This window comes from Topomyia yanbarensis, chromosome 2 (genome assembly GCF_030247195.1).
Source record: "Topomyia yanbarensis strain Yona2022 chromosome 2, ASM3024719v1, whole genome shotgun sequence".
Taxonomy (NCBI): domain Eukaryota; kingdom Metazoa; phylum Arthropoda; class Insecta; order Diptera; family Culicidae; genus Topomyia; species Topomyia yanbarensis.
This window is the reverse complement of record NC_080671.1, coordinates 305542201-305563970: the sequence shown is the minus strand read 5'-3', so window position 1 is coordinate 305563970 and position 21770 is coordinate 305542201. Positions and strand designations below refer to the sequence as shown.

Genomic DNA, 21770 nt, shown 5'->3' with positions numbered 1-21770 from the left:
AACGTTTGTTTCGATCTAAAACTAGAAAAAGTCGAAACTCGAATTCCATAAATAATTCAGTTATCGGTACTATGGTATTAAGTGCAAAAGGCGATTCTTACTCATTTTCCTCTCAAATTTTCCTCTCAAATTTTTCTCCTTGTGGAAAAGTATAACATATTGGAGACGGGCATAGCGTAGTTGATAAATCGATTGCCTTGTACGCAGCTCACCTGGGTTCGATTCCGAACCCCGCACATAGGGCTAGTGATTTTTCCAAAAGAGTTCTCTAACCCGAAAAGAGGTAAAGGACCCTAAGGTTAAAACATCTATATTAAAAAATAGAAAAAGTATAACATAGTGCATTATTGCATTGCTTGCCGAATCAAGTTTCCATTTCATGACACGTGTCTTCACTGATAGGGCACCCCACGACCTTCACCAGAAATCAAATTTTTATTCATTTCATAATGACAGTTTATTATTAGTACGATTATGTAGAGCATTTGAAAACAAATTGGATTTTAATTAGTATTTCAAATGTCATAAAAATAACAAAACATACGACAGCAACGTTTACTCACGTCTAGATGTTAGAAAAGTTTTTGATAGATTTTAAGGTTTTAACCGAACAAAAGCTTTTCAAATCACCACTTTGTCTTATAAATCCATTGGAAAAATTGGAAATTGGATTGGAATTTTTGTTTATCAGATTCTGCCGTAGCTTTTGCTATTTCCTCAAAAAACTCATAAAACGGAATTTCTAGTGTTTTCTTGGTTTGTCCTAGATAAACTTTATTGCAGTGAGATAATGAACTTTTGTATACCACGATGGATCGTTGATGATCATAGTCCCGAAAAATCAAAGCCTGAACCAGATTTACTGCGAAGTGTACGTCACTAATAAGTAAATTAATCCTATTAGCAGAATGTAGAACAGTAGAAAATATTCTCTTACAAAATAAAATGACACTGAAGGTTACAATGATGTGCGGAAGGATTACTGGGAATATCCATACCAAGAAATAATCCTAGGGGGAAGTGGCCCAATTCGGACCGCTGGCCAATTCGGACCCTCAGCTGTTTCACAGCTATGCTAATATTATGAAAAGCGTATATCGTCGCTGTTGTGCTATCTTATGACAAGCGCCATTTTGCACATTTCGAGAAAAACGATTTTTAAAGTTTGAGATTGAATATCTTGAAACTTATAAATGGTATAAACAATCCAAAGAAGACAATTGTTGCTTCTATTTATTCTGCATTAATCTCTCAAATATTACGAAGATCGGTTGACTATGTTGCGAGTTTTTACTATGAATGTAAACAAAAGTCGCACTCACACGTGTCATAGGCGTGTATTGATGACAAAATTTGTATGACGTGTCATAATCGTGCATGGAAAATTTTTCATAGAAAAAAATCATCAATTTTTAACTTTTATTCATATCTTTGCGTTCATATGGTCTAGAAACAATCGGTAAAATGCATTTTGAAGGAAATGAGTCAGGGAATCTAGAAAAAATCGTTATTTTTGGTTACAGTGTTGCCAAATATCCTTTATTTTCAGTTTAGAACTAAAACCGTGTTTTTCTCACAACTCGTGTAATTTTCTTTTGAAAATATTTATGTCATTGTGTTCCTCAGACATTTTCACACATAAAAACATCTAAAACTTCAATATAACTTGAGCAAATCCCTAGAAACAGTGATTTGAAGAAAAAAACTCACAATTTCTTATCATGTTTCTCGCTATACCTAAGTAACCAAGTAGAATTTCGAAATTCTGAAAAAGCCAATTTGTAGAGATTTTTCAAACAAGTAATGTGGCATATTCAACTCAGTTTACCCCAAAATGGCGTTTGTCATAAGATAGCACAACAGCGACGATATATCATTTTCATGTTTGTCATGTAGCTCTGTTCTATCTCACAAAATTTCGCGGTTCACAGTTTTCGTGTGCGTGCGCTAAGGGCGAATGTTGTTTCGGAGCGCTTTTTTGAAAAATGTGTAATCCGAAAAATCAGGTTTTTTTGAAATCACAGTTAATTAAATCAAGTACATTATCGTGATGTTGGATCTGCCTGATCAACTTCTAGTCTGTGGCAATGTTATAATCATATTGACGTTCATAAACTAATAATAATAATAATCAAGATTCGTCGTTCCTGAATTAACAACAGTGATCAACATTCTCAGTTTATTAGTTATAGGTCATTTATAGCCACGGAATATACATTTTTTCTAATTGTTTTCTCCTATAGCTTCTGAAGCTTGGGGTGAAGCGACAATAATTCAAAATGAACCAAATACTACCGATATGGATACCAAATTATCTGTTTTCATAAATGCGTATCACTTGTAGTCGTAAATAGTATCACTGGTCATATCAACGATTTTAATCAATGTAGAGTGTCTTAGGGAAAGCGTTTGAAAAATAATACATAACCAAATCAATGAAAAATGGGTATCATATTTCTTGATTTTACAGTTATAGTTAACCAGTGGTTAGGTAATGTATCTTATTATTATTACTGGTACTGCATAAATTCCTGCATTTGTGGCCAAAATTGAATATAAATTTTCAAAACAAGTGTCAATGTATACGTAGATCTACACTGTAAAAAATGATAAGAATGCATGTCATTTTAAGGAATTATCTAGGTGAATAAAAATTACATAATTCAAACATTTGGTGTTTAGAAAACATTTGGATTATATTTAAAATAATTGGTTACTTGTCTCAATTCACATTAGTTGCTGTTTCAACTTATCTCGGTAGGAGGAGAGTTGAAACAACGGGAACACTGTTTCTAAAATCAATATAATATACTTCGTTACTGATTTGTACCATTTATTCTGGCGTAATTTGATAAACAGAAGAAAGAAATTTAAAAATATGCAATCATCGAATAATAGTTTTTGTTGAATTATCTAATAAAAACAAATAACTGTTTCAACCCTTCTCGGTCTCCTCTACAGAAATAGTTATTTTTTGTTCATGGAGACCGAATGTAACAGATTCTAATACTTCGACATATAAGTAATCACCTTGAATCAAAATCTGACTTGTAGCTACAAAAGACTGTAGCGGTGACCGCAATTGGGAACTCATGTTACACAATTCTATATTTAAATTCATTACTCTTAGTTTTCGTCATTCGACGTTTTTGAAAGTAAATGTTAGGCGCATATTTTTTTGTAAAATGTTTAATAACATGTGACATCGTGATATGGTCACATGCCGTTTTCCAATATTACAAAAAAAAAAATATATATATATATATATATATATATATATATATATATATATATATATATATATATATATATATATATATATATATATATATATATATATATATATATATATATATATATATATATATATATATATATATATATATATATATATATATATATATATATATATATATATATATATATATATATATATATATATATATATATATATATATATATATATATATATATATATATATATATATATATATATATATATATATATATATATATATATATATATATATATATATATATATATATATAAGAAAGGCAAGTATGCTTTATCGGTTCATTTTTATCCAGTGTAACTTTGAAGATTAGTGAGATCAATGAGATAAAATGAGTTAACAAAAAGTGCAGTGGAGCTGAAGTGATCACACTTCTGCTTTACCTGTACATGTAATTTTTAAATATTACTTTTTCGGGAAAGGCTTTTTATTCAGCAATTAAAGCAATCTACCCTGGTCAGGTTATCATTCATTTTCCACGAAAAATATTATAAAAAACCGCATCATATAGTAACGATCCCTGCAATACGAAGATCATATTATCTTTTCCAATTAATCTTTATTGGTGGGGTGATCAATTGCAACTATGCTAGTATATGGAAAGTTTAACTTGAAATCTGTTAGCGATTGAATAAATCTTCAATACATTGTGGTGAATTTCTTTTTCCACATATATTTATCATGCACACACATCTACGCTTTTGCTTCGCCAGCAAAACATACATACACGTTGAAGTGCTTCGGTTTGGCAATCAGGTTTATTATTTCGACCAGTTCAGAAGTTGTCACGCGGCTTCATGTTGCACGGCTTTCAACATGATTTTTTCCCTGGTATTGGTGGTTTTAAAAAGCTCGGAATAGACAGCACACATGGCCCAAGTGTGTTTGTGTATGACCTTTATCTCGCGCTAGCAATGCTGACAATAATAAGACGTGAGCTTACGAAAGAAACAGAAAAATCCTGACTTGTACATTTTGCCGTGTGGTTTGGAATGCTGCCTGGTACAAAGACGAGTGTGATAGGGAGGATTATACGTGGACCAGCAGTCCATGGAACGAGAGACAGATTTAGCATTAGCGTTGCGACACATCGCACTAAATAGGGTGATGCAAACAATTTGATCGATCCGCGTCTAAAAGTTATGGCTAATAATAATTTTGACTTCATCAACTTTGAATAAAAAGGTAATGTCCAAACACATTTCATTGTGAAGACATAGTGGACAAAAAAGGTGCGCTCTATGATAAGAATAAAAAATATATATTCCTTAAGCAGGTCCTCTACTCTTCAATCTATGTATCTGAGAATACGTTACAGATGTTGTTTTGCTGTAAAGACGAAGCTCGTTTAATGGCAGCTCTACTAATTGTGAATGACAACGACGATTTTTTATTTCCAGGGAAAATAAATTACAACAAAGAATGAACAGCTAACTGGTGTCCTTGCTTCAGTCTATTTTCCTTAAAAATCCTCAAACGTTGAAGCTGGAAAAGATGGTTAACAAATGAAACAGAATGCATAGTAACCCAATAATCGACTAAGACGCAAATGGTTATTATGTCGTATTAAGGGGGGGGGGGGGGGGGGTTAGAAGACGAATCAATGTAATGAGTTCCTTCTTGAGCATCTAAACTCTTCTGACTTGGAAATTTTGAATCAAGGAAACAACCCCACCTATAGACTAGAGAAATTATACAGGGACGAGTTTTTGGGTTTAACAATTTGCTATGCTTATATCAATTCTAAGGTCAGTAAGTATGAAGAGCCATCCTTTTCGAATCACAGACATATCTGCTTCGACCTAATGGACGAAAGAACAAATCTGGAGAAAATTTAGACTAGGACGTAAGTAACAATGGGGATTTTCTCTTCTGTCATTACTCGGTCGTTTTAACATTTACTACTCAACTCTTTGCACAATAGTATAAAAACTGTCGACCTTCGATATGTACTGGAAAATTTGTGCAGTGTTAAAGTGCTCACGGCTCACGGAAACGGGGCTTGCTACTCCGCGAATTGACAGTTTTCAGTGACGTCAAAGAAATCGTTGAGATGAACATTCATTATCGATAGTTGATAATTGACAATATTTAAGCTCTTTTGGTGGAAAAAATAATGTGCAACAGATTCTTGACGTAAATTACGTCATAATTACTCTAGACACAGTTGATAATTAGTATATCTATGTGATTATCAGCGAAAATTGGGAATTTTACTGCATGCCATGGAAAACATATCTAACCGTAATTTCATGTCCCTAGCAAAGGTTTTGGACATCGACATAGCTTCCTTGTCATTCGTTTTCGAGCTCTCCATCGAGACAGAGGTTGTTTTTTTCTAGTCCGTAGTGCTGTGTGAGGCGATAAAGAATAGTTTTAATCCGCATTCAAGGTTATTTTTGCCAGTTCGGTTCGGTCCTCAGTCTTTTGTTCGCGTGTGAGGATTAAACAATAACCAGCTGTATAAGTTGGATCGGTTCGTCGTTGGACACCAGTTTAAAGCTAAGTGGTTTTTGTCTTTTGTAACACATTTATTGCTTTCTTCCGTCTGCGCGGGCGCTGACCCCGTGCGTTGACGTCTTCTATGGTTCCCTCTCCGGATGGTCAAATGGAAGTTGAATCGGGTTCAACTTCTAAGGCTCCCCCCCGGCCCAAATGCTATCCAGAACTCTCAACTGGTCCATTTGTGGTCTTCTTTCGGCCCAAGACTAAATCACTGAATCTTCTTCAGATTTCTAGAGACCTGACGGAACGGTTCTCGGCTGTGACCGAAATTTCAAAGGTCCGCTCGGACAAGATAAGGGTGTTGCTAGCCAACTCAAAGCAGGCAAACGATATTGCTTGCTGTGAGCACTTTACGCGGGATTATAACGTGTATATTCCGGCTGTAAGAGTACAATCCGAAGGCGTCGTAACCGATGAGAGTTTGACGTGCGAGGATCTGCTGAAGTACGGGGTTGGCCGATTCAGAGACCGCTTACTTCAGCCAGTTAAAATACTTGAGTGCAAACGTTTGCACTCAGTAGTAGTTGCGGGGGATGGTTCAAAAACGTACCCCCAATCAAACTCTTATCGGGTGACCTTCGCTGGTACCGCTTTGCCAAATTTCGTCCTCTTGCACAAGGTTCGTCTGCCTGTGCGTCTGTTTGTGCCGCGGGTCATGAATTGCACAAAGTGTAAACAACTGGGTCACACAGCCACCCATTGTAGCAACAAGGCCCGCTGTGGAAAATGCGGGGAGAATCATCTAGATGATTCGTGCAGTAGGCAAGCCGAAAAGTGTCCTTACTGTGCGGAGAGTCTGCATGATATCTCGGCATGTCCCGCGTACAAACTACGCGGGGATAAACTGAAACGTTCCCTTGCGGGACGATCCAAACATTCTTTCGCAGAAATGTTAAAGAATGCTACGCCACCATCCTCAGCAAACATCTATACTCACTTGCCTCCTGACGAGGGCGAGGCTGGTAACCCACAAGAGGGAACATCTACTAGGGTGCCTAGAATTTATAGGAAGAGGAGGAACACTTCCTCTCGTAAAGTTCCTTGTAAAGGCCAGAAGGTGTCCCTTGAGGGGGCTCCGAAAGTCACATCTATTGGAAGTGTTGCAACCAAACCGAAGCAATTAGCTCCTGGTCTCGGAGGATTAAGCTCAGAGAAGGAGTTCCCAGCACTTCCAGGAACATCAAAAATCCCAAGTGTTCCTTTGTTTCAGTTCGAGAGTAATCACAGCACTGGAATTATAAAACTCTCGGACATAGTGGACTGGATAATAAAAACTTTCAATATTACTGATCCTATTAAAAGTCTTATGTTAGCTTTTCTCCCTACAGTGAGAACATTTTTGAAGCAGTTGACTGCTAAATGGCCCCTCCTCTCAGCGATTGTATCCTTCGATGGCTAACTCATCGAACGAGGTCACGGATTTGATCACTGTTCTACAGTGGAATTGCAGAAGTATCATCCCGAAAATCGATTCCTTCAAAATTTTAATAAATAATTTGAGTTGCGATGCATTTGCATTATGTGAAACTTGGTTAACTTCCGACATAGAACTCAACTTCCACGACTTTAATATTATTCGCCTGGATCGAGACACCCCCTATGGAGGAGTGCTTTTGGGGATCAAAAAGTGCTATTCCTTCTACAGAATTAACCTTCCCTCGATAACAGGTATTGAAGTTGTCGCTTGTCAAGTAACAACCAAAGGCAAAAGCCTTTGAATAGCTTCCATATATATTCCCCCCAACACCGCGGTTGGGCACCGACGGCTACAAGACATCTTAGAATCCCTGCCAGCACCGCGACTAGTTTTAGGAGACTTTAACTCTCACGGTACAGCATGGGGTTGCCTCTATGATGATAACCGGTCTTCCTTAATTCAGGATCTTTGCGATAACTTCAATTTGACAATTTTAAACACGGGTGAAATGACACGGATTCCTGCTCCTCCAGCGCGCCCGAGCGCCTTAGACTTGTCCCTTTGCTCAACATCGCTGCGGTTGAATTGCACGTGGAAGGTAATTCCTGATCCCCACGGCAGCGACCATCTGCCGATTGTAGTCTCAATCAATAACGGTTCAAGGCCATTGAAATCAATCAATATTTCGTATGACCTCACACGAAATATCGATTGGAAGAGCTATGCTGCCGCGATATCCGACAACATCGAATCTACCCAAGAACTTCCTCCGGAGGAAGAGTACAGCTTTTTGGCTGGCTTGATTCTCGACAGCGCGAATCAAGCTCAGACTAGGCCAGTACCCGGCGCGAACATACAAAAACGTTCTCCCAATCCCTGGTGGGATAAAGAGTGCTCAGACGTGTACGCAGAGAAGGCCGCCGCGTTTAAGACCTTCCGGAACGACGGGTTACCCGCCAGTTTTCGACAGTACGCGACGTTAGACAAGCGAATGAAGAGTTTGATGAAAGCCAAAAAACGCGATTATTGGCGCCGGTTCGTCGACGGATTAACGAGAGAAACATCGATGAGCACTCTTTGGGGAACAGCCCGACGTATGCGAAATCGAAACAGTACTAATGAGAGCGTGGAATATTCAAACCGTTGGATATTCGATTTCGCCAAGAAGGTTTGTCCGGATTCCGCCCCGGCACAGAAGATTTACCGCGCCGCGTCTCCTCACGATAGCGCGAACGAAACACCTTTTTCGATGGTGGAGTTCTCACTTGCTCTCTTGTCGTGTAACAATAAAGCTCCGGGGCCAGACAGAATCAAATTCAACTTGTTGAAGAATCTGCCTGACTCTGCCAAGAGACGCTTGTTGAACTTATTTAATAAGTTTCTCGAGGCTAACATTGTCCCACTCGATTGGAGACAAGTGAAGGTCATCGCCATCCAAAAACCAGGAAAACCAGCCTCCGACCACAATTCGTACCGTCCGATCGCAATGCTATCCTGTATCCGGAAGTTGTTCGAGAAAATGATCCTATCCCGCCTCGACAATTGGGTCGAAGCAAATGGCTTACTGTCAGATACACAATTTGGCTTTCGCAAAGGCAAAGGGACGAACGATTGTCTTGCGTTGCTCTCAACTGAAATTCAAATGGCCTATGCTAGCAAAGAGCAGATGGCATCAGTGTTCCTAGATATTAAGGGGGCTTTTGATTCAGTTTCGATCAACATTCTTTCAGAGAAGCTGCACCAGCATGGTCTTTCAGCGACTTTAAACAACTTTTTACTAAACTTGTTGTCGGAAAAGCACATGCATTTTTCGCATGGTGACTTATCGACATCACGATTTAGCTACATGGGCCTTCCCCAGGGCTCATGTCTAAGCCCCCTTTTATACAATTTCTATGTCAACGACATTGATGAATGTCTTGACAATTCCTGCACGTTAAGGCAACTTGCAGACGATGGCGTGGTGTCTGTTACGGGACCCAAAGCTGTCGATCTACAAGGACCATTACAGAATACCCTGGACAATTTGTCTGCTTGGGCTATTAAGCTGGGTATCGAATTCTCCACGGAGAAAACTGAGCTAGTTGTATTTTCAAGGAAGCGTGAACCAGCACAACTACAGCTTCTATTAATGGGTCAAACTATCGCTCAGGTCTTCACAGTAAAATATCTAGGGGTCTGGTTCGACTCGAAAGGTACTTGGGGATGCCATATTCGGTATCTGAAACAGAAATGCCAACAAAGGATCAACTTTCTTCGTACAATAACCGGAACATGGTGGGGTGCCCACCCAGGAGACCTAATTAGGTTGTATCAAACAACGATACTGTCGGTAATGGAATACGGATGCTTCTGCTTTCGCTCCGCCGCGAACATACATTTCATCAAACTCGAAAGAATTCAGTATCGTTGTTTGCGTATCGCCTTAGGGTGCATGCAGTCGACCCATACGATGAGTCTCGAAGTGCTGTCGGGCGTTCTCCCGTTGAAAAATCGATTTTGGGAACTCTCATATCGCTTGCTCATTCGATGCGATATCTTGAACCCGGTCGTGATTGAAAATTTCGAAAGGCTTGTTGAGCTCAATTCTCAGACCCGTTTCATGTCCCTGTACTTTGACTACATGGCGCAGAATATTAACCCTTCTTCTTACAATCCCAACCGTGTGCATTTCATAAATACTTCTGAATCTACTGTTTTCTTCGACACATCCATGAAAGACGAGATTAGTGGAATTCCGGACCACATACGCCCACAAGTGGTTCCAAACATTTTTTATAATAAATTCCGAGAAGTCGACTGTTCTAAGATGTTTTATACTGACGGATCAAACCTCGAAGGATCCACTGGCTTCGGTATTTTCAATCAAAAGTTCACCGCCTCCTACAAACTCAGTGACCCTGCTTCAGTTTACGCCGCAGAACTAGCTGCCATTCAGTATACCCTTGGAGTCATTGAAACATTACCCGCAGACCATTACTTCATCGTTTCGGATAGCCTCAGTTCCATTGACGCTATTCGCTCGATGAAACAAGGCAAGCACTCCTCGTATTTTTTGGGGAAAATACGGGAGCTACTGAGTGCTTTATCTGACAACTCTTTCCAGATTACCTTGGTATGGGTCCCTTCTCATTGCTCCATTCCGGGCAATGAGAAGGCAGACTCCTTAGCTAAGGTGGGTGCCTTAGAAGGAGACGTTTACGAAAGACCAATTTGCTTCAGCGAATTTTTCAGTATTACTCATCAGAGAACCCTCGAAAGTTGGCAAACTTCGTGGAGCAGTGGAGAGCTGGGAAGGTGGCTACATTCGATAATCCCTAAGGTATCGACGAAACCTTGGTTCAAGGGGATGGATGTGGGTCGTGACTTCATTCGTGTGATGTCCCGACTCATGGCAAACCATTACACGCTGGATGCACATCTCCGGCGTATTGGGCTCGTGGATAGTGGTATCTGCGCTTGTGGCGACGGCTATCACGACATCGAGCACATTGTCTGGGCGTGCACCGAGTACAGTTCCGCTAGGTCTCGGCTAATGGATACCCTGCGGGCCCGAGGAAGACCAACCAACGTACCGGTTCGAGATGTGCTGGCAAGCCGCGACGTTCTCTATATGTCCCTTATATACACCTTTGTGAAAACCATCAATATACAAGTCTAACTGCCCCTTGTTATCTCCTTATCATTCTCAGAACGCTCTTCCACCTGTATCAAACCATCTGTATCGAATGAGCCAACAAACACGGGACCTACGGCACGAACATAACACGCTTAACTCGAAATGTAGCCGATCCACATCTGAGCCGTACTACGAAATCGTCTGGAAAAACCCCTGCCATCTTGAGGAGGACCACCCGGCGTCCCAGTACATGATTCCCCTGATGAAGGCCACCCGAGTTTGTAATCCATCCGTTGATCTCACGATGCCTGAAACTGAAATAATTTTCTCTCCCTGCCATCTTTGTCTACCCTCCCTCCCCTGACTCTTATACCCAGAAGTAACACCCCTACCCCCCCCCCCCCCCCCCCCAATATCATCACGAAGCATTTAGCTCTTCTTGTCTCTTCTAGTTTTAACTATTATATTATATAATCTCGTTGAAATTGCCCAACTCTACTACCCACAAAAATAACTATAATTACGAATCTTTACAAAATTCAATCATGCCCTCTAGTTATGCCTAGTTTTAAGTTAGTCGTAAAAAATTGTCCCCCTTAATTAAACATTATTTGCTCCAATAATCTCACTGATAAAAATGTCAAACCATATTGCCACAAAAACTAAATGACCCCCCTAATCTTACGAAAACAATATTATCCCCTTGTGTAGATATATAAGATAGCTATAAAATCGCATTAGTTTCATTTTAAAAAAAATCAATATGTAATCCCCTAGTTTTAAGCAATTTAAAATGTAAAACAAAACAAAATTGGCACCTTTAAGCTAACGCAACGTGCCTTATCAAATAAACGATTTGAATAAAAAAAAATAGCTTCCTTGTTATCTATAAGGTGCCGATCATTAGTTAGCAGCAAACAATATATGAATTCCATCTAATTGTTTCGCCGACGATTTCTATGACGCCCGCTCGTGAAATGTTTACACTCTAACGAAAACGAAAATCCCGGGAATACCGACCCTTTTTTGGTACCGTAATACCGGTACTGAGCAAAAGCCAGTACCGGTATTTTCGGTACTATACAATTTTTTATGACAAATATGTTAACTCTGCAGGGGGATCTGTTTCAAAATATCGGTCTGCAAGATAACGTTTAATTGTATTAATTTGCCTTCTAAATAAATCGTTGAGATAACACCTATGTGTGGGAATGAGGTGGGGCCATCATCATAATAATTCTAGAAGTTAAAGTTTTATTAGCTACATTCTGATTGGTTTCCATTATTCACTGGATGGCGCGTGATAAGACTATGGTCTAAGTCATGTCTGTATTTGGTTTGCTCTTAAACCTTTATCTATAAAATAACGAACAGCGATTTAGTAGCTAACAGTTTTAGACTTGGTGAACTGCTTCAAATGGGGCGATTTGTAATTATTGGTGATCGGAAAATTTAGCAAAACTCAATAGTTTACAGGAAAGCAAGGAGCCTTGATATGCATTAGAGAATAGTAGGCAAACGACACAAAGGTCGAAACCAATTGTCAGAAAAGCAAGAGAGGAAATGCGATTAACCTGCTCGGATTTACTGCCATTCTCGCTTTGATTTACTGTTGTTAATAGGGTTTCATACATATACCATCTGTTCAAGTCGACGAAAGTCGCACCACTTAGCAGTTGTTGATTTCAAAGTGGCCTAGATTTCGAAAAAAAGAAGGTGCCCTATACGAAAAATATCTTCTGTGAAATGAGTCTTGCCATTCCGAAGCAATTAAGAACAATAAACATGTTTTTGATCAGCACAAATCAATCATCTGAGGATAAGATCATCAGTTTGAGCATTCAATTTCAGTTTGAAGCTTTTTCCGAATTTTTTTAAAAAAAATATTCGAGTACCGGTCCTTTACCGGTACTACCGGTACTACCGGTACTGGGGGCTTCAGTACCGTAGTACCGGTTCTCGCCAAAAAGGGTCGGTACTGCGAACCCTAATATGTAAGCCGTGATAGTGACGTCATTATAGTTGAAAGAGAACGTAAACAAAGAGAGGCTCTCAATGTTACTACCGTCCTAATCTAAATTGTCTCCAGAAATTATGAAGCTGTTAGGATCCCGAAGAAGATGTCTTGGCATCTTCAATCTCGTATCTGCGGTTTCTAGAAACAATTTTTGAGATGATGGAGATGGACAACGAAAAGAGAAGACTCAAAGCGGAAAAGGAATCCAGAGAGAATACGCAGGAAAGTGAGATCTATGTAGGGTATTGAGACTATTTTAACCCCATTACGGAGAGGGCGCACTATTTTTTGAATACTTTTTATATGAAGCTATATTATCTATAACCTTTCTCAGAATAAAGTTTCAGTGTACTGATTTTCAAACATTTATATAATGCTTATCCAGCAGAAATTTCACAATTAAGTATAAATTAAAATAAATGTTCTATTCTGTGCATCTATTCTCACTGTAACAAGCCTCCTTGGTGTGCCAAATTTCACTGCATCGACAAAAGTTTTGGTTGAAACGCAGTACCTTAAATTCTATCGTGCCAACAATTTTTTTCTAGGTATCCAATTCAAAGGAGGATGATTTGAAAAACAAACCATTATACTTTTTTCATCCTGTTAGAAAAAGAGCTCGCCGGAAATAACCATGCGAAGGCTAACAATTGGTAATGATTAGTTTCACATCAAACATTGGATTGTCATGAGCCGAATTTTAAGAGCAATCTCTGCAATCAGCAATCAGTTGAATAACTTGAAATAATTGACTTTTTCAACCTGAAATTGCATTACAATATATTTTCATTGTTACGTTTTAGTTTGGTCGTACTGCTGATTCTTTCCTGTGTGCTGGGCTGGATGTAGAAAGATTGTGCTAGTAGGCACATTACCCTATAATACAATGAAATCGACCAAATAACTAAAGAATAGCTCAGCTTTGACCGAGTATATGATTAGGAAATCCTTTAAGATTTTAGAAAGGAGTTGAGATCCCTTTAATTAGATTGGTATACTGTGTAAATCAGATGTTCCGTATACTGACGATGAAACGAAAAGCCTTGCGTTGCTTAAAAGTATTCTCTTTCCCCATGTTTGAATCTGAATCTAAAAATACTATTCGACCTCTACAGTAGACGTCAAAAGCATTAACAAACCTCAGAAAACCAGAATGTCAGATGGGTAACGCACTCTTTCAAACCATACATGTCCTCGGGTTTCGATGGAATATTTCCAGCACTCATCCAAAATTAAGTGAAATACAGGATATTTTATTTTCTATTCAAAAAAATTGCACCAAATGTTCTGAGTTTGTTTTAAAACTTAAAATTCAACTTTGCTATTTTTTAATTGGTGATTGTCGAGATTTCACAAAGGTGCTATTGATTGCAACACAAAAAATCATGATGAATTCGCCATGTTTTCTTTTCTAAACAGAGGAAAATTTATATTGCATCTCAAACTATAGTGGTAGCCTCTCACTATCGCGCTCTACTGAAGGCCAAAAGTCTTTCTCTTGTGAATAATATTTCGAATCCCAATAATGATTCTGATGGTTGTATATAGATGTCAGGTGTAATAACGATGCCATAGTTATTTTGAAACACATACTGAATATAACCACCCTCTTTGTCCTTGGTATGAACACAGCAATTCTATCAAGATTGATCCAATTATGTTAAAGTCCTTGGAAACTTGTTCTAGATGAAACTTTTTACGTTTCATCTATATGGGAGAGTAAGTTTTTTCTACTGACAATCAGATCATTTGTCTCAAGAGTAGTTTAGCCTTTCTCATATGGTCGCATGATTTCCATATAAAATGATATCACTATGATATCAAAATGATGTAAAACTTATCAAATTGACGCGAGATTACTTGGATTTGTCATTTTAGATCACTAATCACTAACCAAAGTCGCTTTGGCCACATTGCAAATCTGCAACGATTCTTGATTCCGAATCAGCTAGATCTGAAAAATATTCAATATCTGAAGTAAAAGAAAATTTAAAAATCGAATTTATATTTTTGATGCCAGATCGTCGCTGTTGTGCTATCTTATGACAAACTCCATTTTGGGGTAACCTGAATTAGATATACTACAACACTTGCCTAAAAAATGTCTACAAAGTGGCGTTTTCAGAATATTGACATTCTGCTTGGTTGCTGGATATAGCGAGAAATTTTTTTATTTTTTGTTTCAAATGATTGTGCCTGGGGATTGGCTCAAGTTATCTTGATGTATAAGACACCGTGTGCGGTTTTTTTTCCTTGGTTGTGTTGAACCGAGGCATGAAAACCAAACCGAAGTTATGTTTACACAGCACCCCGGTTTGGTGCTGTTTTTCGTTTTTACCTGTTCACGGACAGGGAACGAAACACGAGAAATACGAAACCAAACCTCGCTTGTGTTTTCGGATTGATATTTATCGGGCTCGCTAGTGGTGCCAGTATTTTTAAAGAAAATTCTGTTAGAATTCCCTGTGGATATAATATTGAGTATTTCTTCGGTAATATAAAAATTGTCTTCAGGCATCTTACCTTTACTCAAAATTGATGTTCGTCGCCATTTTGAAATCATCAATGAATGAAATTAATTCTATACAGCCGTTCGATAGTCATAGTACGAGTAGTAGAGCTTTGACATATCGTCATCGGCGGTTACTTTTGTATTACATTCAATGACGAATCATTCGTAGTTCTATGGAAACGTTTTTATTTTTATTACAAGTCTTTCGTAAAAACCACGAAACGTATTTCGTAGGCTTATTACCAATCTGTTTCATCAATCAAACGAATTGTTTGATGAAATGTACCAAAGTTACTAATATTTGAGAGCATATTTCGTAATATGAACGATTTTTTTCGAAAACTCTAAAAAATTATTATGCACAAAAACTCATAGCGTTGAACCAATTTATTCGTACATCTTATACGAATAGGTTCATCACCCGCAAGGATGTAATGCATCTTAGAGCAAATAAAGAGAAGAATAAAAACGCTTTTTGCACTTTCCATGCGAACCACCGCCCTTCTCTTTCATAATAAACCTCTTCACTCCGATGTGTGTTGCTCCCAATGTACTGGATTCTACTCCATGGCTGCACACATCAAAAAGTAAAAATAAAGAGGCTCTTTAGTGTAAATCTTGGTCCAAGCGCACGGAAGCAGAGAAGGCGACCAAAAACATTTTAAGGTTGAACAGAGAATGGGCAAAAATCGAAAACGAAAAAAGCAGTTTTTTCCCCGTCGTGTATTGGATCTTCAAAAAAATTAATCAGCAGTACAACTGTAACAACATTTTACATAAGCAGATTGATTTTTATGAAGATCTAACGCACGGTGTGGAAAAAACTGCTTTTTCGTTTTCGATTTTTTGCTTATTCTCTGTTCAACCTTAAAAACGTTCTTCCGATCAATCTTTATCTGAATTGTAGATTGATTCGCCTTCCTACCTGTTTACCAGTGAGGGGAGGCACAAAAAAGTGACTCTTTGTGCAAAATCGTGCAGCTCTTAGTGCATAGCTCTTTTTCTTTTTCATTTTCAAGTTTCTCTTTGTGCGGTTGTTCTGCACATTGCAGTGTTTTTGTGCTGCTTTATTTTTCATCGGTGTATTTCGCTGTTTGTGCGCACAAACAAATAGCAAGCCGCGGATTATTGTTGTGCATTGTAGCATTGTTGTGCGTGTATCGTCGAAGATTGAACTATTTTTCGTGAATGAAACAAAATGTTTCGTTATGTTACTAAATGTTTGTGTATAGCACGAATATTTCGTCAGTCGCACGATTTCATTTCGTTCATTGAATAAAATTTTATTATATTTTTTCATCTGATCTCGACAACATCGATTTTTGTTTACATTAAAGAGATCGATCTGGCAAAATCAATTTTTTTGGTGAGCACTTTGAAATGAAATGGATTTTGTCAGATCGATCGCTTATCAAACATGCATGTGCTTCAAAATTTATGTGGTTTCCCAGAAAATTATTTACAACGTCACGTAAAACCATCCAAGATCCTATTTCAGCATTGTTTAAGAATTTTAATTTCTTTAAATAATAGCTTCATCCGTGGACCGACGAATATCACTCCTTCATTTTTATTTGCTGATAATTTCGGCAGCTGCGTCATAAAATATTCTAACCTTTGTTCTCCAGATCGTTAGCCAACGTTCTGATGAAATTCTTCATATGATTATAACCGATTCTTCCTAGAATATCTAGTCGATTTTTAGTTTTCATATAGTTCGTTTTTCTCAGTCCGAATCAGCCAAAAACATATTCCAATACAGTATGCCTATCACGCATACGGTACATTATAGGCATAATAACAATGCGACATTTTAAACAAACGAAACAAACATCGGAGTCATAATTTGGATAAATGGGAAAAGCACAATCCCTAGATAGATTGAAACAGGTTTTCGAAATTGTGCGGGCCTTTGAGTTAGGAAAGAATGCTCAATAAAGCAATGAATTCAAAACAAAATCACATAGCAGTACTCCATATGCAGAATGTTTAGGGAGAGCTTTAAAAATTATTTCTAGAGAGAAATAACAAAATGTATAACGCAAATGAATACTCTTTTAGTTAACAGTTAATGTTATACAGTGAATAATAAGCTTTTTGACCCGATTTTATTAGACAATTGCATTTGATAAATTTGTACATTAAACGGGTGAGGATTATCAGAGATTTTATGTGAAGTTTGTGATAGAAGTCCAATAAAATCAATATCACAAGTTTACATCATGCCAGATAATTTTACAACTCCCATCATTCTTGAACGTTCGAAACATCCGGCGGCTCGTAGCTCATGAACCTCGACATACGGATGAAAAATATAAAAAATGACTTTCATTACTTTAACACAAGGCGACCTCGGATAGTAATTTGTATGAAACGATGAGAAATTATCTTGATGTTAATTCTAAGTAACATTTGTTTTGTTCATTTTTTTAAGAAACAAAATATAAATAATGTTTCAATTTGAGTTGTACAATATGAGGCTCGCTTTCACCGACAACTAGTATTGCTTTTTACGATCACCAATTCAGACAAAATTGTACTCTTCACAGCAAGACAGTATCACAAAACCGTCCTTTGCTACAGCCACCGTGAGTTGATAGCTATCGATGCATTCTGGTAGCACCAAAAAAGAAACAACAAACCGGAAATGTAAAAATGTTTCACATTCTAAAAATTTACCTTTTGTGGCTTATTCGTATCGGAGTGAGTCATTCGTAAAACATTTAATCGGTAAAGTTTGCAAAAAAATGTTCACATAGCGAAAACATCCAGTCACTCAACGAAGTTGATTTATGTTAAGGTCAATGCTGTTAAATTGCGTTTTGCTTGGATGTACTTCTCTCGTGTATCTGACATTATTTGATGGAAAAATAATAGTGATATTGACTGGAAGAATTATACAACACTTTTCAGTTTGCCATAGCGTAACTTCATTAATTTCAGCCAACCCAATTTCAAAATTTATTTTATACGATCGCTTTCAATTAGAGCTGCTGGGAAAACCCATTAACGATTTGGTACTTTTAAATCATTTATGAACGAAAATTTTAGTTTTTTGACCATTGTGTTTAGTTCAACTGCACACTTATAAAAAACTCGAAAATTTGTGGTTTATAAAATGCACGAAAAGAAACCGACGCATATCACATTATTTTATATTTAAGAACATGTAATCATATTCAACATATAGATTATTCAAGCGAAGTCACATTGTAAGAGACTCATAATTTCATTTTACATTTCAGAACATGTAGCATGCTGCGAAAAAACTGAAAATGCGATACAATAATGTTCACGTCAGATGCAACATTAAATTTTTTGAAGCGCGCTTCTCATGTTTGGAATTACGTTACCAATAAAATACGTATAAATAAAACAAACATGAATAATAATTATTGAGTAATGCAACACACTCTTGTACCAACCTTCGGTTTCCTCCTGCTTATATATTTATCGTTAATCATATCCAAAATAGCTGCCGGTGAAGGTATCCTGTGGCGCCTAAAGCTATCGTTGAGACCAGTAGCTGTCGCGGGGAACGCTTGTCTTGGTTTATGAGTCATCTGAGCAGAAAATGCCTCCACATCGGCACGGCTATAGATTGGATTTGGTTGTCTATTATTAAGCGCAACATGTTTATCCGATAAGGACCATTTTCGTTGACCATGTTGCTTCCAAGACGCTTCTGCATGTATATCGAACGGCACAGGCACTTGATTTACCCTGGGCAGGGTTGAGAGATGACTATCAGCAAAAGCTCTGCAAGTGGGCGTCAATTTGCGATCTATCGTCATAGTTGATATTGGGTTTACTCCCATTGGCATCTGGGCATGTTCAGAGAACTTCCTTTGTTCGATATTCGCATGATCGTTGAAAAAGAAGTCTCGGTGTTGGTGTTGTTGGTATGGCCCATATCGAATGCTATTTATGTCGGCTAAAGAGGGATTTTTCTGACAAAGATTTTCATAGGTAGATGTTGCATACATGTTTCCATATAGGCGCCGTTCAGGCGCTTTCTGTGGGTACAACTGATTATAACAATTGTACCCATTCAAATTCGGCGGCAGCGTGCTAGCATGCTGAGTATTGTTGAAGCGCGGGCTATCTTTAAAGAACTCTTCAGCTGGATAGAAGTTTTTCGTTGTTATGGAAGAAGAAACGTAAGAATTTCTTTTCCGCTTTCCTTTACTTGAAGATGTGCTCGATTTCCTTTTATGGCGATGTGAGCCTCGATAACTGCCAACACTTTTAGATTTTTTAATGCTTGTTACACCCACATTACATTTGGGGCTGCGTTTTATCCAGTCTGGAAGTTTCATTATAGTCTCACTAAGTTTCATTCATGCAGGTGTACTTTCAAGGATAACGCGTCTTAAGCGGTGCTAATTGAATTAAAACTATCGGTTTTACTATGTTCTCCACTTATGCATAAACTTGACCACTTTGAGTTCGTGAAAGTAGAACGAAAATTGATTTTTCCTGTTTTGACCTTTTAAATGTTTCACGAAACCTAATTTTAGGATTCCTTCAGACGGTGAAGTCATCGGAAATTACTTCCACTTCCGAAGGCACAACATAATCAACACGTTCATAGATTACTGCTTTGTGCGAGTACAAACACTGTTGAGTGTTCGGAATCCTCCCCCATGTCAAAAAAGCTGGAGAATGCTTCAAAAACCACCTACACTTTATCACACCCGGCACGCGACTGGCGAGTAGAAAAAAACATAAAGTTATTGCTGAAACCCAAACGGTAGGACACGACTTGATACGATATCATACCGAAGACGATAGCTTGATGACCAAATGCGTCCTAACGTTCTAGTTGTGCATAAGATAAAATGTAAAATCTCCTACAAAATTTACACATTTGTTATACAGTATGAAAAAAGTTTATTCTCTCCCGTCACAAAATCAGTGTTTTGTTTTCAATACGTTAAACGTGACCTTTCAAGGCGGAGTTTCTTTTTATAAATAGCATGTTACGGAAAAAATTTAAAATAAACATTTTATCATAATAGTAATTTGTCTAAAACATTCACTATACTAATTATCATCATTTTAAGTTCACTTTTTTGTAATTTCTTGTATTTCATTCATTATGATAGTTCAGTTCCATGTCTAGAGGATCGCAGCAAACAACATTTACATTGAATAGCACGACAGGAACTTGTTTATGTACGCTAAAACGTAACTAGATACTTTGGAATGGACATAATTTTTGGCGATTTTTATCTACTACTATTTTCAATAGTACTACATCTCAAAAAACGAAAAATTAAAGTATTTTCTGATAAATTTAAAAATTCAAGTAGTTTCTAATTAATTGCATTAGGCATAAATAAATAAATATGCAAATCAAAACGTACGTTTGAGTGATGTTGTCGTAAATAATGAACAAATACATACGCATATTTAGTTTGCATTTTTAGTATGTATTGCATTACAACGTTATTGGATGTTCAGCCACAAGTCGTTTACGAAACTATTCGTTTATGTGTTTTTACATATGTTTGCAAGTCTATGCAACTCTTTTGTACTACATCACAGAGGACGCTTCAAAATCATTTTAACCCTTTCATGCCCAACTTTTTCTAGTGCATGTAGGGTTTCAAAACTATTTTTCCTTGAAAATGGTGAGATCAAGAAACACGAAAAGTCTATTTTTATAAAGATAGGTGCTTCCATTGCAGTGCTAGAAGCTGCTCAATTTTTACCTTCCAACGCTCAATACAATTCTCCAAGAATATTTACAATAGTCCAATTGCATGGAAAAGGTAGCCAAAGACAGCCTAAATTGATAAGTTTTATCAGTTTTCAATAATATTGCACCATAACGAAGATATATGAAAAAATCATTTTCCGTTGTCAACGTAAACTGTTCCTGGTAGCACTGCTCCATCGGCATCCAATCAGACTAATTGCAATAACTTCGCTTCTAGGGCTGATCCTTGTAACTGTTATTACTCAAATGAAAGGTAATAGTCACATTCATTAGCCTTACTTGTTTTTGTGAGCAAATCTTGCCCCAATAAAAAGTTATAGTTGTTTAAAAAGGTTGTTGTCCACAAACAACATGGGCATGAATGGGTTAATACGTTGTCCTGAATTTCGTCATGATAGCAAAATAATTTTCCAAGTTTGCCACGTGTTATGTCATAGTACAGTGAAAATCCAATTTTATTGGCCCCCTGATTTTATCAGCTCTCGATTTTGTCTACCACCGATTTTATCTTTTTGGCCCGATTTTGACAGCCTCATATGCAAAGCCGTGTGGTGTCCGGCGGGCTGAAATCTTTTTGCACTATTTCAACCAAGAATAGAACCTCTGGGAACTGCTCCCATGTCGTAAGAGGCGACTAACAACATGCTAGGAGTTCCTAGGCCGAGGTTTTGTTCCGTACCGA

At 37.6% G+C, this 21770-nt stretch overlaps 1 protein-coding gene across 10 annotated transcripts in view; it reads right to left on the bottom strand.

The window, feature by feature from the left end:
• Positions 1 to 21770, bottom strand: part of LOC131683477 (tight junction protein ZO-2) — a 133459-nt gene that overhangs the window by 74543 nt on the left and 37146 nt on the right. For 3 of the 10 annotated variants that reach the window (XM_058965497.1, XM_058965494.1, XM_058965496.1), the window contains exon 1: positions 18789 to 20145. The exons of 2 other annotated variants lie outside the window; for them this stretch is intronic. In XM_058965497.1, the coding sequence (XP_058821480.1) occupies positions 18789 to 19703 (915 nt within the window). In that variant the 5' untranslated portion in view covers positions 19704 to 20145. Of the gene's footprint in view, positions 1 to 18788; positions 20147 to 21770 lie in introns of those variants that run through there. 5 more of the 10 variants (XM_058965491.1, XM_058965498.1, XM_058965490.1 and 2 more) reach the window with 4 other exon arrangements.